The sequence below is a fragment of the Vidua macroura genome, chromosome 1, assembly GCF_024509145.1.
Source record: "Vidua macroura isolate BioBank_ID:100142 chromosome 1, ASM2450914v1, whole genome shotgun sequence".
Taxonomy (NCBI): domain Eukaryota; kingdom Metazoa; phylum Chordata; class Aves; order Passeriformes; family Viduidae; genus Vidua; species Vidua macroura.
The window spans coordinates 8842022-8862288 of record NC_071571.1 but is presented as its reverse complement, the minus strand read 5'-3'; the positions used below and the strand labels follow the sequence as shown (position 1 = coordinate 8862288).

The window sequence follows — 20267 nt, the reverse complement described above, 5'->3', positions numbered from 1 at the left end:
CACGAGGAAGTCTCTTTGCTTCAATAATTTAAAGAGCAGATTTCATATTTACAGTTAATGCATGATGGATGCCAACCATAAAACTTTCTGTTTAGCCAAGCAAACAGAACATGGCAGAGAAGCATGATTCCATATGGAACTAGAGGGTTGGAATCAAAACACTGCCTGCATCAATGCAACCAGGACCATGGCTTCTTTAACACAATTATTATCATTAAATAAATCTGCCCAGCGATTTTCTAACACTGTTCTGACTCTAAACAGCATAGCCCTGTTTTAGCATCTTTCAGATATAGGAATAATATTTGGGAAGGCTTAGAGACCAATTTTGCATTTGAAGAAAGGAAGGTATGAGAAGGTAAAGTGCCTCCTCATAGCTGAGGGCAGGGCAGTTTGGCATTTTCTACAGCAAAACACTGAGAATGTTAATAAATGTTTCCTAACAAAGTTATAGATGAAAACAAAATAAAATAATTATTTTTTTAAAAAATAAAAAATATTTTTTAGTTGGTTTATGCTTGTCTTTGAAGAAGATATGAAGACATTTCCCAAGACTTCTCAGAAGGGGCAGTTTACAGAGCCACCAATTACAAATATCACTTATTAGGGCACCTCTTTTTTTTAAACTTATGATCATTGATAGCTCAGATTATCTCTAATGCTGAACAACAAGATTTACTTTTTTAAAGTTTGCTCAAATTGTGCACACAATATTTAATTTTCTGTTCTCTGTTACAGGGAAAGGCAGGTGATTTCAATTAAAATAGCACGTGGCAAAGCCCACCAGAAGAGGTACTGCAGGGAATACTGAAGCACATGCATGCAGGATTGCCCTAATTGAACTTTACATGGTTAGTGATTGCCCAGCCCTCTGATTTGTCTGGGTCTTTGCAGGGCCTCTCTTCCCTCAAGGGAGTCAGCAACTCCTCCCAGTTTAGTGTCCTTGGCAAGCTTAGTATCCAAGTCATGCATCCATGAGGACGTTGAAGAGCACAGGGCTGAGGCTGGGCCCTGTGGAACCCCACCAGGGACAGGACACCAGCCTGCTGTAACCCCATCCACTGTAACCCTTTGTGCTGACCCGGGAGCCAAACGCTCAGCCATCCCATGATGTGTTTATCCAGCTGTGTGCTGGACATTTTGTACAGAAGGATCCTGGGAGAGACAGTATTGAATGTTTTACTGAAATCCAAAAGGATTGCATAACTGGCTCATTAACATTTTTAATTAGTTCTATTTATAGGACTAATAAAACTGAAAAGCTTTTAGATTCAGAACACCTTCAAAGGTATTTGCAGAAGTATGAAGTCAAAGTGTTCTGTGTTTTTATGGCTTGCTGCTTGCAGCAGAAGCCTGGAGTACTGTGTTAAGGGACATTAAATCCGATGTTGCTGGCAGAGCATCAACATTCCAATAACAAAAGAAGGTCTGGTGGGTCCGTTAAAGCTGGTATCAGAGATCCAGGCTGATATCCAAGTGCTGAGTCACTGAGTCAGAGTAAAGCTGCTATCAAAGAATCTTAATTGTTTAAGAACTTTCAGCTCTCCTCTGGGAACATGAGAGAAAGGTCTGGTCACCTCACCCAACTTCAGCTGTCTCAAACATCCAGTTTGAGGCCATTGACTGTGAAGAGAGAGGAGGAGAGGGCACCTCCAGGGCACACTTCCTTCCACCCTCTTTGGAGATGTGTTTCAGTACAGAAGGAACCGCCCACCAGAGCTCTGTCCCAGGGCTGCCTTTTCTCCCCAAGTGCCACCTCACAGATGCCTGAAGTTAAGTGAGATGAATTCAGGCCTAACTGGTAGCTACAACCTAATGATGGAAATCATGTGGCAGCATTCCAGGAGGTATTGGCAATTCACATAGTTCCCACATTCTTTTTTTAAACCATCTTTTATGATTTATAGAGGTCAATTATATAAAGCCCATCAGAACACAAGAAATGCTTAAAAATGCTGCATTAGAGAGACATTAATATGAATCCTCCTGAGGTGGTAATGGCTGTAGCCTTCCCAGCCTGCTGCTCTGCCCTGCTGCTTAATGCATCCCGTTTTTCTATTTACAGATTTACAGATTCTATTTTTGGTGTTAACAAAGAATATGAGCATATGTATCAAAGACTGTTCTCATGTCATCTAATTATAGTACTGCTGGCAAAGTAATTCTGGAAAGTGCCACTTAATTAAATATAAGTATTAACTTTTTCCTGATAGTTTATCAGAAACAATTAGACTTGAAATATGTGCAATACACCTAGAGTTTAAAACTTTCACTAGAAGCATTAAAAGCACAAAATAACCCATTTTCCCTTGCATTCTCCAGTGTTTTCCTGCTGAACACAACCTCAGTTTTCATCTGTACAGTGTGTTTTAGGTAATCTAGAAGCTGCAAGTTTAGCTGGACTCCTCTTTGTGTACAAAAACCTGAGCTAAGTGAATGCTTTTGAAAGTGGTTAAATCACTTCAGCACAGTTGATGTTTTTTGCCAATTCCTCCTGAAATATCAGATATATTTTGCTGATTATTTGGGGTCTGCACACAACCACCCAGGAACTATTGGGGCAGTCAGACGATCTCACGGCTTATGCCAAGTGCTTATTCTTTGCAAGGAGAGCTTGATCAGCATTTATGTTCATTAACTTGATCAGGGATATTATTTTTTGTCCATGTGACAATGTGAAATATTAGTTAATTCCATGTAATTTTTCATCAATAGCCAGATAGATCTACCAGGTAATTATACCTAAAGTATCTCTGCAGAACTTTGAGCTCTACTGCTTTTTGCCTGAAAAGTGAAGAGGGGAAAAAAGGAAAACAGAGCTGTAATGAAAATAATTCTTAAGTAAAGATACAAGGGCTAAAAGAAACAATTCCTTCAGAAGGTTTGTTTGACAACATACAGCAAAACTACATAGCAACTGAGGAGAGATGCTTTTCCCAGGTCTAACATTTGGGCAAGCAGCAGTAGCAGGAGGATCTGAAATAACACCATCTGGTGAATGCCTGTTTCTTTCTTCAGCAATCAAGAACTATGTGTAACTATAAACAAGGAATAAAATAGAAATAATGCAAAACTACTTTTCAGTTAAATGTTACACAGAATGAACAAACAGCTGCTCTGGGAATGCAGAAAAGAATGATGTTAAATATAGTAAGAAATCTGAGCACGCTGCTCCTATAAATACATGAACCAACTTTGTACACAGAATTTATGATTCTGCAGAGCTGTGGACATGGAAGCTTAGTCCAAGACTGGAGAGCAACTATTCTGGCAATAAATGTAGCAACGATTTAACCATGACACAAGACGAGCTCATCCCTTGACAGTGTGAAATCAAGCTGCAGGACATCTATGCCTGCCTTTATGTCCCATTTTTTGCCAGTCAGAATTCCTAGGTTTCTTCTGTTTGACTGTCTGATGTGATTTGCTGAATTCTGGAATACTCACCTTCAGAAGACAGTCAAAATACAGGAGTTTGCACAAGAGGTTGCACTTCGGTGTTTGATACTGTTGGTGGCAGAAGCAAATATACATTTAGATGATTTAACATTAATCCTATGGTTTTTATATCAATGTTTAGCATCCTATCTATAAAAATTTGTGAAAATAATTCAGAGCTCAGTTTTTACCAAGTTTGCTATTTTACACTGATAAGAGATTTGCAAAATCCTTGAAAAGTCAAAGCAGCACTGGAAGTTGAAAAAGCAAAGCCACAAAATCTTAAATCCAACCTTACCTGGTAAGTGCCACTGATTAACAACCACAGGAATCTGACAAGGAAGAGACTTACTGTCACTTAACTCAGTCCCCAGTCACATCAACGTCCACAAAAGGTATCTTAAAGATGCTGCTGGGGTCACTAACAAGGCAGAGAAAGATGATTAAGGTTTTGGAGGCTGTGTCATATGAGGACAGGCTGAGAGAGCTGATGTTCAGCCTGGAGAAGGCTCAGATTCCTTAGTACTGCCCCACAGGACAAGAGGCAAGGGGCACAAACTGGAATGCAAGAAATGTGTTTAAACCTGATTAAAAAGGTTTTATTGTAAAGTTAATTGCACACTGAAAGCAGATTGCCCAGAGAAATTGTGGATTCTCCATCCAAGAAGACATTCAGAACTCCACAGGTGAAGATCTTGCAACCTGCTGTAGGTGACCCTGCTTTGAGCTGGGGGTTGGAAGAGGTGATCTCCAGACATTCCTCCTGACTTCAGCTATTCTGTGTTCTCTCTAATGGATTCAATTTGTGTAACTTCACGATCACTTCTTGTCTTGTTTTGTCTCTCTACACACATGAGAAATTTAATGCCCTTTTCAGACTATCAGATACATACTGAAAAACAGCTCAGCTACATGGGCATTTGTGTTTTTATTAATGTTACAAATTAGGAAATGCCCTACAAGAGGAGTTTTCTGTAGTTTTATGTCTACCACATTTTTAGTAGCAGGTAAGCTGAAGAATATATGCTGCTATTTCTAAACATTTAAAAATAAATATGCACAATACTAACTTTATAAATATTAAAGTAGAACTAGAAGTGTATTTAGCAATGAAAATAATAAATAAGCAAAGGGAAGCAGGTAAGTCTAATTATCAAAGGAGATAAAACTAAATTGCACCTTTAAAGGAGCCCACATGTGCTAGAATTCCAGAAGCAGCTGAAAGAGATATTTTTATATTTGCTGAAGAGTAGCATTCTTCACTATCAATTACAGCTTCTCAGACTTCTATCCATGGAGTTTTATTCTTTCCAAAGATTCTGAACAACTTTTTACAAATCAGAGCAAGTGCATTGTTTGAAAGACACCCTGAAACACAGGTAAACCTCAGAGTTGCAGCTTCCTTGGTAGAGTCGGAAATCACAGCTTGAAAGCTGAAGGGTATGAACCATCCCAAAGCAGAACCAAATAGGAATGTTTAGTTTGGAAAACAGTGATGACTGAGTCCAGCCATTAACCCAGCACTGCCCATGCCACCACTGAACCAAGTCCCTCAGTGACACATCTCCAAGAATTTTAAATTCCTCCGTGAATGGTGACTCCATCACTGCCTTGGGTGGCCAGTTCCAACAGTACTACCTTCAAGACCAACAAGCAGTTAATATTACATGCTTTTAGAACCTATTTAGTACCATCAGTTTTCAGTTTTTAACAAGAGAATGCCCAATTTACTGCAAAAAATGGAAGAGTGTTTCTGCAGAGTTTCAAGAAAACTCAACTTATTTTATTCACAAAAAGCAGAAGTCAATAAAAATATAGATATCCTGATCAATTTTACACACCATGTTCATTTCTTCTCTCCTTCACTGACAGGCAAAAGCATAATGAAAAAAAGTAACAAGCATTTACATCACAAACCATTATTAACACAGATTGATGTATATGAGCAAATATTACAGGTCCAACAAACATTCCTTTTTTTTTTCCTTTTTTTTTTTTTTTTTTCTGTGCTGTCATGTTTTTCAGTGGTGGTAAGAATATGTGCTGTCTCACTGATATTTAACTAACAGTTTTTACTAGAAACTGAAATGTATGAACTCACTGCACTCAAAGTGTTTTCTCTGAATTCCAAACCCCTTTATATGATTAAATGAGGATGTTTGTGCTATATTACTCAAGTGATGCCAAAAAACAAAAAGTCAACATTGCTAGTAACAGAATCAGGAAGCTCGGGTTTTATTATTTTTATGGAGCACCTCCCCAAAAAATACCTGAAGATATCCTCCTCATTCAAATCAAACTCCTGTCAGCTCAGTGTTTACACAGGGAACTGGAAGAAAATCTTTCCTCTTTTGAAGATATATAAATGTTCCCTTGAAATCAGTTTTGTAACATTTATAAAAGTCTGGCTTTCATGACCATGATGGAAGACAACAGAGATTAAAGACAAGGCCAATTATTCCTGGTTTGGTTTGCTGTGCTTTATTGTTTTTTAAATCCACCTAATACGCCTGAACTCCCATCTGGAAAAACTCTCATTGAAAGAAAGAGACCAAGTGCTAATTTTATTTCTTTATTCCACTTTTAACACCTTTGAACTTTGTAGAGATGAAAAATTTGTGAACTCTTCCATCATACAGACCTTGACAAAAATGTTTGTAGAACATGTTACAAAATTACAAACCCAAACCTACTTGAAAACAAAAACCAATCAGAAAATGCTTGCTTTTTCAAAAAGCAAGTACTGAACTAGGAGGAAGAAACACTGTAGTACAGAAACTTACTTTATGGAAGGGTTGTCTTGTACAGAAACCAACCCCAAACTCGTAATTATTACTGCTGTAATTCTGATGATCAAATCTACAATAAAATTTCAGGTTGCTTGCATGCAGAGTGCTCCTGCCTCTGCCTACCTAAGCCCCACAAGCATCACCACCGGGGGACAGTTTGCTTTTCTTTTAAAATCCAGAAAATCCAGTTTCATAGAGAAACAATTGTTGCTACGTAAGTGCTACAAGAGATCATTTCAACCCCCCTGCTCCTCAGGACATTACTGTTACCTCTCACACCTTTATCTCCTGCTCCTTAAAATATCCAGCAACAGATCATTGAAAAGCAGGAACTTGTGCTTCATCCTGCCTGTCTGAAAACAGCTGGCAGAGCTGGAAGCACGGGTTGCCAAAGGAAAGCCCCACTCTCCTCTCACTGCAGTGTGGATTCTGAAGGTGGTGAAGCTGCACAGACCTGCAGCCTGTGCAGAGTGAAATACAACTGCTCTGATGCCCTGCCTGTGCCAGCGTCACACTTCATGTACAGGATACACGAACATCACCGAGTGCTGCAGAACGAAGAAATAAAACATCTGAGTACTGTCAGCAAACTCAAGTTCTCTCCTGAAGGTTTCTGCAGCTCTGTGATTGCTGCAATTACAGCTCTGTGTAAGTCACACTTCCCCCAGCCTACCCTCCCTGTGGCACCCTCTGCTCTCCTGGCCACAGACAGCAATAGTGGGCACTGGCTCCTTTTCAAAAGCACAAAGTGGACAGTACCAGTCACCAGTACTTGGCATGACTCCAACACAATCTTCAAAATACAAATATTTAATAGAAAAATTTAATTTAATTTTACAAAATACAGATACAACACTACTCAATGTAGCAAAATAATGGAATTGAAAAATAATTTCAAAATATTTAAAGCATTAGGTTCTAAAATAAATAATGCTATCTAAAAGAAGTGTTCAGGTTTTGCAATTAGGAGGAGGCAGTTTCACTATTACTGATCTCTTCAACTTCTTTACAAGTTTCATAATTTATGTAGAAAAATATACAAGAAAAGAATTTGGGATAAAGAATAGGTTGAGCATGTAATATTTAACATAAGTAAAAAGCCTAAAGCAAAACCAAAAAGAAAACCAATCATTTTATTTCTGTACATCAAGACTACAAATAGTATTTTAACACTTCATTTATTACCCAAATTAAGAAATTATACATTTTTATATGGTTACTAGTAAACATCTTAAAACCACTCAGTTTCCCCACATTTAAAAGGATATTGCTGGTTACTGCTTATTAAATAGGAAATCCAGCAGAGTTTCCAGTAACAGCAAAATATTTTTTTGCATAAGAGCTGAATACAAATTTGATTGTAATTTTTGATGATTTAAAATATAGAAGTGAAGTTCAGAGGGATGGACTGATGAATCTTACAGTCTGAACTATAATTCCTTTTCTAAACTCACTGGAGTTTGTATACGAAACCCTACAATGTGCCTACTATTGGAGGATCAGCTCCTTCCATATGAGAGCAGTTTTTTACCCAGATATCAAATTATATTAAGCAGCATATTCCCACTTACTTTTCTCAGCAGAAATACTGCAGGGAAATGGATATAAAAGCTGTTTAATCACAAAAAAAAGGTTAATTTGTTTACTGTCTACAGCACACATATGGCATTTAAGATGGAAAGAAATGATAGGGAAAAGGAATGTGAACACCACAGGCTTCAAATATAAAAGATAAAGCCTGATAACTTTGGTTCAAGTAACTTTAATAATTATTACATGTATATTTTTCCAAAGTGGTGATTTCTATATGTACTGTATGCAATAGGAGACTGATTCATTTAAAACCAACCAACCAATCAACAAACCTGTACAGGCACAAAAGACAGAAACAGGACAGAAAAAACCTGGAAAGTCACATCCATTCAGAACAGTGTCCAAGTGATAATGATGCAGCAAAGGTGGAACTTAAAATAATGCAAATCCATTTTCTTCGAAGTGTTTCAGAAAGCACAAATGAAATATTACACCCATTTTATCTCAGTGTCTATCATTTTGAGGGAAGGCAGTATAAAACAAAATCAGTTCTGCATAACTATCATAGAATCATGGACTATGCTGAGTTGGAAGGGGTTGATCAGGATCATCCAGTCCAACTCCTGGTCCTGCACAGGACACCCCAAGAATCACAGCAAGAGTCTGAGAGCATTGTTCAAACGCTTCTTGAACTCTGGCAGACGTGGGGGCTGTGACCACTGCCCTGGGGAGCCTGGTCAGTGCCCAACCACCCTCTGGGTGAGAAACCATTTCATGATACCCAATCTGAACCTTCCCCAGTCCAGTTCCACGCTGTTTCCTCAAGTCTCATCACTGTCACCACAGAGCAGAGATCAGTGCCTGCCTCTCCTCTTCCCCTCATGAGGAGTTGTTACTGCAGTGAGGTCTCCCCTCAGTCTCCTCCAGGCTGAACAGACCAAGTGACCTCAGCCACTCCTCACACCGCTTCCCCTCCAGGCCCTTCACCACCCTCATGGCCTCCTCTGGATGCTCTCTAATGGCTCAATGCCTTCTTTATATTGTGGCACCAAAAACTGCCCTCAGCACTCGAGGTGAGGCTGCCCCAGTGCACAGCAGAGGGGACAATCCCCTCCCTTGCCCAGCTGGCCAAGCTGGGCCTGATGCCCCCAGGACAGGGCTGGCCCTCCTGGCTGCCAGAGCGCTGCTGGCTCGTGTTCAACTTGGCATCAACCAGGACCCCCAGGTCCCTTTTCCACAGCTGCTCTCCAGCCTCTCATTCCCCAGTCTGTCCACACAGCCAGGGCTGCCCTGTCCCAGGTGCAGAACCCAGCACTTGCCCTGGTTGAATTTCATATGGTTGGGGATTGCCCATCTCTCTATGATTTGTAAACAACTCTACAATATAAGTTAGGATGTCAGGTTGTCAGAAATGAGCATTTTCATCCTCTCAGTTCTAGGATATCTGCAAACATCTGCTTGCCTTCCTTCTAAAAGATTAATTACAGGATGTTAGCCCTGTCTCATCCCAATGCACCGCACAGTACACAACTTTATTGCCAGTTTGCAAAATTATTTTTGTTTGAACAGCACAAAGCCAAAGCTTCATCTTTGGTTAATTTCACTGAGATATCACTGTTCTTTAAATGTGCTCTTTCTTCACATAAACACAGAAATCAGCCACGCTGCACACAGCATTCATTGTTTTGAGTCATAAAGCAGTGTCAATGCAATATTCAGTAATGGAAGCTAACTAAGAAATCGTGTTTAGAAATGAAACCTATTTGAGGGCATTTGGTAAGACACAAGAGCTGCAGAAATGTAGACAGAATTCCCTTAAAACTGCTTGGGTATGGGTGCTGCTTATAGAGTAGGCACTGGTTCGTTCTTCTGCAGATCATCCGGATAAGCATGGGTTGGACTCAGCTGAGTTCAAATCCAGCAGCACATTCAATGGCATAGAGGAGCTTGCTTCGCATCAGGTTCTCGTCATAAAACTCGGGCAGCTTCAGCAAGTTCATGCAGGTACTGGCAGTAGGCAGCCTGTCTAAATCAGATCCTCCGTTGTGAATGCAAAATGCAGGATATAACTCCTGAAGATGCAACCAAGACAAAAAACAATCACATATCAAAAAAAGGTATACAAGCCAAAATCTACCCTGCAGCAGCTGGCACACATCTCTACAAAGTAAATCACTAGATGAAAATCTGTCACAATGACACTCAAATGGCATTTCTTTCATTCCTCATACCACCAAAACCACTCCTGAATTATGTAGTGTCTCCCTCTGCCTTGTCCCAACAAGATCCACTAATTTAGAATACACAAAGCAATTTATGTGATTCTAAGGAAAATATAATGACTTGCTATTGTTCATACAGTCTATGGTACAAGTGTACAATGTTACACAAACATAATATCAATGTGCATAGTGAGTCTGTAATGATAAAAACCTGTCAAACCCTGATGATTATTCTGATGTGTTAACTACTGATCTGAAGAACACACTTTAAAGATATTTTGTATGTAGTATTTAATTGTTTTAATAATATCTCTTTTATCTTCTTCCAAAAAGTAGTATAGTGAAAAATATATTTATTTGTTCTATCCAAATCACCGCTTTTGCTGGCAAGACAGTATTCATTTTATCAAAAGCTTGCCTGAGGTAAAAAAGTTCCGATTTTAGAAACTGGAAAAAAATTCCAGCTTCAAAGGCAAAAGGTCAATGAGATTCTAAGCTAAATTATTGTTCAAATGGAGGCCTTAAAAGTATTTCATGGCTAAAATGTTGCATTTTTAGTGTTCCTTTCAAAATGCTAATTGAATTCCCTGACTCTAGCTTTAAAAATGGAAAAATGGAGTTCTAAATTGAAATGTCATGCCAAGGGCACCATTTGTTGCATAATTAAATACTGTACAGCGGGAAACTGCAATAGTTTGGAAGGGAAAAGTATCATCAATTTATTATGTGACCTGATTGGAACTTAACAATTTTCAACCACACTTTAATGATTTTTTCTTTTGTCTGTAACAATCACATTTATTAAACTTATTAAACTTTAATTAGCTTTAGTAAATGTTATTCTGAACCTGACTCTGGCAATGAAAGTTGAAAATTTTTTAATTATCAAAGCTAGACAATGTTATCTATAAGCTATGATCGTCAAGATATTTCCTAATCTTAAATCAACATGCACTAACTTAAAGAAAACATGCTGATCCCACAATATAATGCATACACAGAAAACTTCAGAGTGAGAACCAGAAATACACAGAAAACTTCAGAGTGAGAACCAAAAATTGTGTTTCTGTCAGAAAAATACAGCCCACACACTGAAGTGCAAAAAAATTTTGAAGACTGTTTGTGTTCATGTCTCCCATCAACATAAACACGTTCTCATGCTTACTTGGCTGGTAATACTCAGCACTCCTGCACCTTCCAAGCTCCAAACAATGCACTGCCATGGGCTACCAAGACATTCCTGCTGATGACAATACCAGTCACCCACTGCCTTTTCTGGCAGACACTTGCTGGCAAGCCCCTGGTTTGGAGGTAAATCCCTGTTTACAGGTCCTGCTGCAGCTACCATGGCTGAGGTCCCGCTCTGAGCTGCCCAGCAGAGAGGCTCGAACGCCCTCTCAGCTGCTTTCCTCTGCCAACACTGCTGCATGTGGCTGAGAATGCAAGCCCTTTGTACAGTGAATTCATCTTTTAACTCACTGCTTTCATGCTGCAAAATCTGGTGACTAATTTGCTTCCATTTTTTCCTAGCCATGTCTGTTACAGGCAGTTTGTGGCCCATCTCCCAAATGAACACACAAACTGCAGCTTTCCACATTTAGCTTCTTTCAAGTGTGTCACTGTCAGCCTTAATATTTTTAGACTTTTGATTCACTTCCTCCATCTCTTCAAATGTCACACTGGATACCTCAAAGCTGGGTACCTACATCTGCATTTCCTCCTCTCCCCTTGAAACTAAAGAGGATAACAACAAATGGGAACTTCTGCTTACTTGGTTTCCCAGCTGTTTCCCAATTCTCCCTTTCTAATGTGACTGATATGCACTGTTCTATCTTGGTCTCATCCTGGAGTTTTCCAATTGCTCTTCCTGCTGTCCTGTAAAATCCTATTTATTGTTACAGTACTGTACAGTGATATTTGCATGGACGTGGGGGGTTTAGGAGAAAGGCCTGCAGACTTTTAAATAAGGAATCACATAAATCAATAGACAAATACCAGAGACAGGATTCATGTGATTCAACAGCCATGTCCATTGTCTCCATATCCATATCTATGGACACTCTTTACTGTTAAAGGGGATGTGGTTAGCATGTTTTGGGGAGTCTGAGACATGACTCATTTCATTCTGAAGCTGACACATGGAACAGCCAGACCAATTACCAACTGAAAGTTGGCAATCCAGCTCCAATCCTAGATGTCTATAAAAGGAGTGCAGCTGAGCTATAGACTACAGATACTGAAGATGGAGGATGTTGCCCATCCACATGGTAACACCACCACACAGCACTGAATGTTCCCACATTTTAGAGGAAATTATGTGATGGCTGGTTCTTAGCCAAAATTTTGCAGTCCACTGAAATTCATGGGTAGAACAACCCCAGAATTTAGTTTCAAAATGTCTTCACCTTGCCTTGGCCTCTTTTTGGTTTTATTAATAATACAGCAAATTTTCATACTTAAGCTCCCCTGTAAAAAGCAATCTGGAGACTGCAGCTAAATATTTTACTGCTAAGGGTAATGAGCTGTGAGCTACAAGCAAATAAATGGGAATTAGAAGAAAAGAAAATACACATCCTGCTTCAAATGGCTCATTTAAGAGTATCAAATTTAATAACTGCTTTTATATCCTAAATTCTCTTTGCCTGACTTAGAAGACACTAGGCTTAACTCAACCTGTTGTTTGAAATTGGTAGCAACTCTCCTTCTGCACATGAAATGGCAGCAATGATCTTCCATCACACACAGCAAGTGCTCTAATCAGTGGTTTACAGGCTTATCAAATTTCACAGTTAAAACAGAAAACAACAGAACACTTCATTACATATTTTAAAACTGTACTTATTAGACATGCAAATGCAAACATTGAAGCTGTTTCTGTAGTCACGGATGAGTATTCTCAAATTGTAGATTCCTAGACAAGAAAAAATTGGACCAACATCCACAGCATTTCTAAAAGCTTGCCAGGAAGTCAGAGGACATACCTTAAACCCCAGAAGAGGTGGTCGAGAACAGCTCGTCACAAATTTGAGGAGTTTGCGTTTCTCTTCATCAGTGAAGCTTTCTACAACCCTCCAAAATATTTTAATTACAGGATGGTCTGCTGTGTAGCCACCTGAAAAGAGATTGAAATTATTTACAGCTAGAATAGTTTTATGTAAGAAATAAATTCTACAGAAAACCTAGCATCAATCTTGAAGGTTTGGGGAAAGTATTATATCCAACAGGCTTGTATTGCTAACTTGCAGTACCTACAGATCTGTCATCACTGCAATTTCAGTTTCATTGCTTACCTATAGCTACTATATCCCTCAGCTTCTTAAATGTGGTTTTCTTCACTGAAGCCTATTTTAAATTAATTTTATTTAGTTTAGCATTTAGCTAGTAACTGCAGATTATTGCCTTTCACTCCAAGAGTGTGCAAAATCTGCAAGACCCAGGATGTTATGGAATGAATCCACTTACCCTGAGGTAAGCCCAGATGTGAACTGATTATTTGGTAGCTACTTTTTGATTACATTCACAATCAATGCAGGGGACAAAAGAAGTAAGATACCTTGCACTTCTCACAAGGAAAATAGATGATTTCTCTCTTCAGACTGTCTGAAAAATTGTAAGTATCTAAATGATGTAGTAGAAACTACTATCCCAAAGTAATTTGCAGACTTATTTTCAGATCAATCAGACACAGTCAGTGACTAATTTGAATTCAGAAAAGAAACACCCTCAACTTATCTAGCTATAAACTTGCATTTAAGCATGTGAATAAACTAAACAGTGTATTTCAATTTCCCACCATTTATAAAATTGGGTTGTAATTTTAGCCAATTTTCTGAATTTGGCCAAAGGTAACAAGAATGACCCTGAAACTTTTTCTTAAAAGGTAGGATAAAAAGCATGTTCAGTTATTCCCAAGTTAGTCAGAATAGATTTTTTTACTTAAGCAAAATATGCTTACCTGAATAGTTTGTGAAAGATTTAAGGTCATCCAAACTGATAGGAACTTGTGCACCGGAAGTCAGAACCTAACAGCAAAGAAAATCAGACCATTACAATACAGGCAGAAATCAGCAATTATTTCTGTTTGGAGCAATTGCTTTGTGCAGCTTCAAGCAGAGGTACCTGTATTTCCTGCTGATCAAACATCCGAAGCCACTCGAGGTTCACCACGTTGGCCAGCCCCTGGCGGAAGGCCAGGCAGTGCTGGCGGATCTGTTTGTTCAGCCTGTAGTCTGCCACCAGATGGATGTACGCGATCCGGTTGGCGCTGGTGACGGGAATGTCCTTTCCACCTGGCTTCAGCTCGACCACCTACAAACACAGCCATTCTCATCACCTGGCAAACTGCACCTCTGTGCTCTGACTGTGAAATGGGGCTGCAGAACATTCTAGTCAGTGACCTATCTGTTTGAAGTTGGCTAGAATACAGTCGGGAATATTCACCTCAAAGGAGATAGAAGATTATGAGGAGCTGCAAAGGTAGGTGTTTTTTCTGGTTATGGGTAAGAGCACATTCTGTGCACCCAGACCTGCAGCTGCCAATGCAGCTCATCACACAGCCCCATGGTTTATCATCAGAAAACTGGATTAGGCAAGCTGTGCTTGACTGGCTGGGCTCTTCCCCAACTGCCGCTGGTGAATTCTGGAGGGTCACATTATGGTAAAAGCAATGTCTGCTGAGTCAAAATTCAAAGTCTGACACAAACCTGATTTTCCAAATGCTCAGCATTCACAATTCATCCTGTGGAAAATGTCCTGTTATACATACTCAGTATATTCAATGAAAGTAAAAAAACTAACCAAACAAATCAAGCCTAAGTATTTTTCTACTGGCAAGCTCAACTTTTGTCCTTCAAGTACACCAACGTACCTCAGTATGGGAGAGTTTTTTAAGAAAAACCCCAAAACTAAAGATACTGTACTTGCATTAAGATATAAACCAGGTTCAAAGATGGCTGTTATTAGAACACTATAGGCCATCATATATTCTACTCTTTACTACATGAGGTTAATTTTACTAAGCAGCAGCCCAACTGGAAAGTAGTATTAGAGTACTTAAGAACTTAAAAAACCTAAAAAGCTGAAATACCATCACCTTCTGAACTCTTCCAAACACTGTTGGGGTTTTTTTTGTACACTCTGGAGTCAGCAATTTCTTCATTTAAACCAACAGGGCACTTCAGTATGTGGTAATGATGGCATCTTTGGAGTACAGAGAATTAAACATATGAATAGCTTCTTTTCTAACATGCTACCTAATACTGTGAGCTGTTCTTGTCCTAAGCAAAATGTGTAAAATAGTATGATTAAAAATGCACTGTGCTTTTGAGCGTTCAGGTTTTTTCTTGATTCATAGCTCTTTAAGGCAAAAGGAACCATTAAGATCTATGAATTCTGACCTCCCAGATAACACAGGCCAGAGGATTCTGTCTAGAGATTCCTGTATGTAACTCCATAAATCCACAGATGAGTTAGAGCACATTTTTAGAGACGTGCAATCCTGTGATGGTGTATCTACCAATTTCTTTGATAAGCTACCACAACCTGAATTACAACAGGTGTTAAAAATATGTCTTACTTCCCACTTTAATCCTTAAGCTGCAAGTTTCTGGCTTTTGTTAGTTCCTACAGTAAAAAAACTCATTAATACTCCACCATGCCTGCGTGCAGGTACTGATAATGTAAACCCTACTCCTGCAAGAGTTAAGCAAAAGGAAAGTGCCAGTGTAGGTGACACCATTTCACACCCTGCACGCATTATCTTGTTCTCTTTGACAAGAACCAGGGACACAAGAATCAGGAGGGCTCTCTCTGGGATCCACCCACCACAGCACCTGGCCTGGGACACAGGGACCATTTCCAGAGGGTACAGGCCAGTGCCTGGGGCCGCTGGCTGGCCTGAGGGTGAGGGTATTTCTACTGGTAAAGTCCACGTGGAGTATTAATAGAAGTGTGGGACATGTTCCATACCATAGTGCAAACAGCTGATGAGAAGGGGCCCCTGCACTGCTGAGCTCTCTGTGTTTCATCCACTGTAGTAATTTTACTACTGCTGCTGGAAAGTTAATCATCAGATTAATCCAATTATTGACAAGAAACATTCTAATTTTCACTTCAAATTCAATGGGTAAAGTTTCTTCATACCCACTGTCCTTATTTCAGAGCTTAATCAGCTCTTTCCTTCCCCCTCAAATATATCCATGATGTATTACTTAAGGGCAGCAACTTCATTAATCTTCCCAGAGACTTTTACATGGAACTAAAGACAGTTCTTTTAATTTCCTCCTATAAAATACCTTTTACAAAGCCTAACAAGACCAGAACGCTTTCTATTACTTCTAAAATTCTTGTCCTCTTTAGCTTTACAAGATCAGAGCAACCAGTGATGTTCCACATGAACAGATCAGTGTTGTGACCTCAATATTACCTAATACTTCACTATGTGCCCACTTACAAACCTTCTCTACTTGTTTTGCAGAACTGCAGAATCCCTTGGGTTTTTGACACCATTTAATACAGTCCCTCTCTCTGAGGTATTGACACACTGAATTAGGTCATAGTAAAGTGCATGGAAGTGTATTTGTATCACCTAACTCAAGCATCTCTTATGGACACCAACAACACACTAATAGATATCATTCCATGTGCATACAACAATTTCTGTGAGCTCAGTATTTACACTAAAAGATGCTTGAACTGACCTCCTTCCTAAAACAGCCAAAGGGAACTACTGGCAGGGTGTTCTAGAAAACTTCTGTATTTTAAGATTCATCCCAGCACTAGGTGAAGTAAAATGTCTGACCTTCCCTGCAGGCCAGCAAACAGAAATCAGGACACAGATTAATTTACATCTGCATTGTAATAGCACTGGCTCCAGAATTCTGTAGGGATGTCAGAAAAGCCGTATTCATTCTAGAATAAAAAGCTATTCTCTCCCCATAAAGTTCTTCCTTCAAAACAAAGAAAAAAAAAAGGCATTGCACTCTTTCTGACCGCTATTTTTAGAAAACAGGACAAAGTTGATTTGTTGTTATTTTTAAAAATCCTATTATTCCTTTCATTTTTGTATTTTTAAGCAGCAAATATAATTTCTGATCTAGCAACATTTCTGTAGCTCCCCTTCCTCCCCAAAGCCCCTGCACTGCCACAAGTACAGGTACAGTTAAGTGCATTTCCTGGGGTCTCCCAGAGACCAAATTATCCATTTTCAGAGTTTGTCAGTGTGAGATTAATTTTACCACTGTTGTGTCAAAGTATCATCCAAGACCAAAACAAAAGGATAACAGAACAATCCTATATATATATATCTCAAATATATTACACCAAAAAGACTAAGAATGTAAAACAGAAAACAGTAACACTTGGTAAGCATAAAACTAAAGTAAAGTTAGATGCACTCAGTGTTTTCATGGCATTAAAGTAATTATTGTAGAATTCCCACTTAATTCTAAAAGTCAGGAATGATTGTTGAAGAGTTCCTTTTCAAAAAGGCCATAGCACAACTTAATAGATCATAAACACTTTATAAACTTCATTTTTATTTTATCCATCCAGTCTTGGCCACTAGATGGGGCAAGACAATAACCCAGGTTACTCGGGATGGCCACACGAGGATACTACACCCCATGTCATCTTTCTACTCTGCAGATCTAAGTTTAAACAAACAAACAAAAAGCATTTTAACTTGGTTTGTAATCAAAATCGCATGTACTAAAGGCAATCAAACCATAGATAAAATTTAGGTAAGTATTCAGATTGTTCAGACAAATTTGATTCCCTACTCACAAAGTGCATCTTCAAAATGAAGGGGAAAAATCAGAAGGGGACAGAAAAGTCTCATATGAAGACCTAAGACACGTCATCCCTTCACAGAATCACAGAACCTCCAGTGCAATTTCATACAGCTCTTACAGATATTCAAGAACTCCTACAAGATGAGAATCTTTTCTCTTTGGCTCTGATCACTTTTGTTCACATCACCCCTACAGATTTTCCCCATTTTGAAAAGAAGTCAATCAAGTTTTTTTTCCTTTCCTGTCATCTGCCTTCCAGAGGTTCATGCAGGAGTTCCAGGTAAGAGATTGCATATGAATGCCTAAGAATGCATTTTCTGTAAGTGTTATGAGTCTGCCTGAGAAGGCTCAGCCTCAGCTTAATTACACTGCTGTCTAAAATCAGACAGCTAAGCCACTATATCCTAGTAAAGAAGTTGTCAAGACAGAAACTTTCAAAACTCTTTTTAAGGCTCCAAAGTTCTCCCCCAAAGAAATTTAAAAGCAAAGAACTCCCCTTTGGTGAGTCAGCATATTTTCAGTGACAGCAATGGCATTCACACCTGTTTAAAAAGCACAAGGTGTTCCAAAACCAAGTTCTGTATGTTATGGATTTCACAGAATCTGCTGCCATATATATCATAGTGCTGCTCTGTGGATTTGTGCTTTTACACTTTATTTATGGAATCTTCTGATCACATTCAATTTGTGATCCATGTAATCTCAAGTATCAGTGTTTGAGACTGATACTCTCAAGCAGAGTTTCTGGAGTACAGCAGCCAACATTTCTGAAGGAAGAGGAATGAGGATATACATCTCCCTCTTGCCCTGGACAGCCACAAAACTTGCCTTCCTCACTGAAAGAAGGGGAGGGAGAAGGGTCTGAGAAGGTATTTTCTTGAATTTGCTAACCTTATTCTTACAGACCTTTCAAAACCATCTCATCTACAAGATAAAAGGAAAAACTAAATCAATATACAGACCTGTAACCACAGGCTGACCTCCTCTGAGACTTTGCTACTGGCCACCATTTTCTGCAGGAGATCCAACAGCTGAAATGCAGGCTGGTATCACTGCATTAGATAGATCTTTATCAAAAGCTATTTGGGGTTGGAAGATAAGGTTGATGGCATAGCTCCCCTAATTAGCAGGTCTAATGTGCAAATTATTAAGTACCTTTTTCAACTTCTGGTGAATGCACTTTGACAATAGTTTAATGGGGTCTAAAAGCACATTACAGGATTGGAATCAATACACTGATAATAGAATTTCTACCTTCTACTACTGACAGAAGCAATAGAGCCCCTTTTCAATGTGTCTTTCATTGCAGATAATGCTTCTGTGGCACAATTGGTGGATGGACACTGTCACGAGCAGAGCTATTTACAATGATAGATTTATGATGCATTTATTGGGCACTAATTTATTAAACACTAAAGTGGTTGTTTAGCTGAAAACTACATACAATGTACATTCAACATAAGGAGTGCAAATTAAGCTCTTTTCTCAAAGTGAATTAGCTTTACCTTGGCACAATCAATTACTATGCAATGGTTACAAGTCAAATAGAAGATAAAATGTATTTATCCATATGAGGTTTATTAAGGTAATGAAATGAAGTAAACAAAGGGACTTGTTGCATTGAAAGGCAGAAGACAGTGACAAGAACCAATGGGTTCTGTTGTACTACACCTAACAGGCAGTGAACCTCATAAAAAGATGGCTGATACTTTGTGGGTAAAATGTTCTCTCTTGAAGTATAAAAACAGCAAACCAGCATCAGAATATTTATTTTAACTTACATTTCATCTTATTACTCAGCAACTCACTAATATATTAAATCTTCCTTTTAAAGTTAATGCCAAACAACTACAAATCAGAAGTCTTGAAAATAGCAACCATAGCCCTCATTTTAGTATCTAAATTGGATTTGTGTTAGCTGTGACCAATAAAGCTATTACTTTAAGCAGAATTAAATAAATAGTTTTAGAATTCAGACTTTCCCCCCACTGTTAAAAATCCCAGGTAATACTGGAAACACCATTTGGTGTGTTTTGCTCCCTAGAACCCAAACTCTGGGTGCTACAGACCTCAGTTCAGTACCAGCACACGGTACAGGCACTCCAAGAATGTGCTTTTGGAGAAGTTTTGTGCTAAGATGTGATCTATATCACATCTTTATCTCAAGTTTTTTGAGTGTTTTTCTAAAGCCAGTGCAGGTCAGATGTTTTCATATAGGGAGTATAATCCATGGAGGAAAATAACATATGGCACATGTTTAATATTAAATGTAACTTCTATCAGGCAACTCTTCTTTAGTGTGCTTTAGGAAACCCAAATCTGAGGGTACTGTTTTAAAACTTAATCCAAACCAGATTTTATGATCTTCCAAAATGACAGGAAACTGATGACAGAAGAGTAAGATAAAATCCAAGCCCGACACTGTTCAAGCAGAAGTCTTGGCCAGCAAACTTGCCATGACTTAAGCAGCCTCAGAGAATTCAAGTTCCCAATTT

The 20267-nt window shown here is 38.9% G+C and overlaps 1 protein-coding gene across 2 annotated transcripts in view; it reads right to left on the bottom strand.

Annotated features, from left to right (window-relative positions):
* Positions 1-5997: 5997 nt before the first annotated feature.
* UBE3C (ubiquitin protein ligase E3C) overlaps positions 5998-20267 on the bottom strand; it is a 71148-nt gene continuing 56878 nt past the window's right edge. For both annotated transcript variants that reach the window (XM_053977809.1, XM_053977818.1), the window contains 4 exons: positions 14102-14290; positions 13938-14004; positions 12964-13094; positions 5998-9832 (listed from right to left, as the gene is read on the bottom strand). In XM_053977809.1, coding sequence (XP_053833784.1) covers positions 9662-9832; positions 12964-13094; positions 13938-14004; positions 14102-14290 — 558 coding nt within the window. In that variant the 3' untranslated portion in view covers positions 5998-9661. The remainder of the gene's footprint in view (positions 9833-12963; positions 13095-13937; positions 14005-14101; positions 14291-20267) is intronic.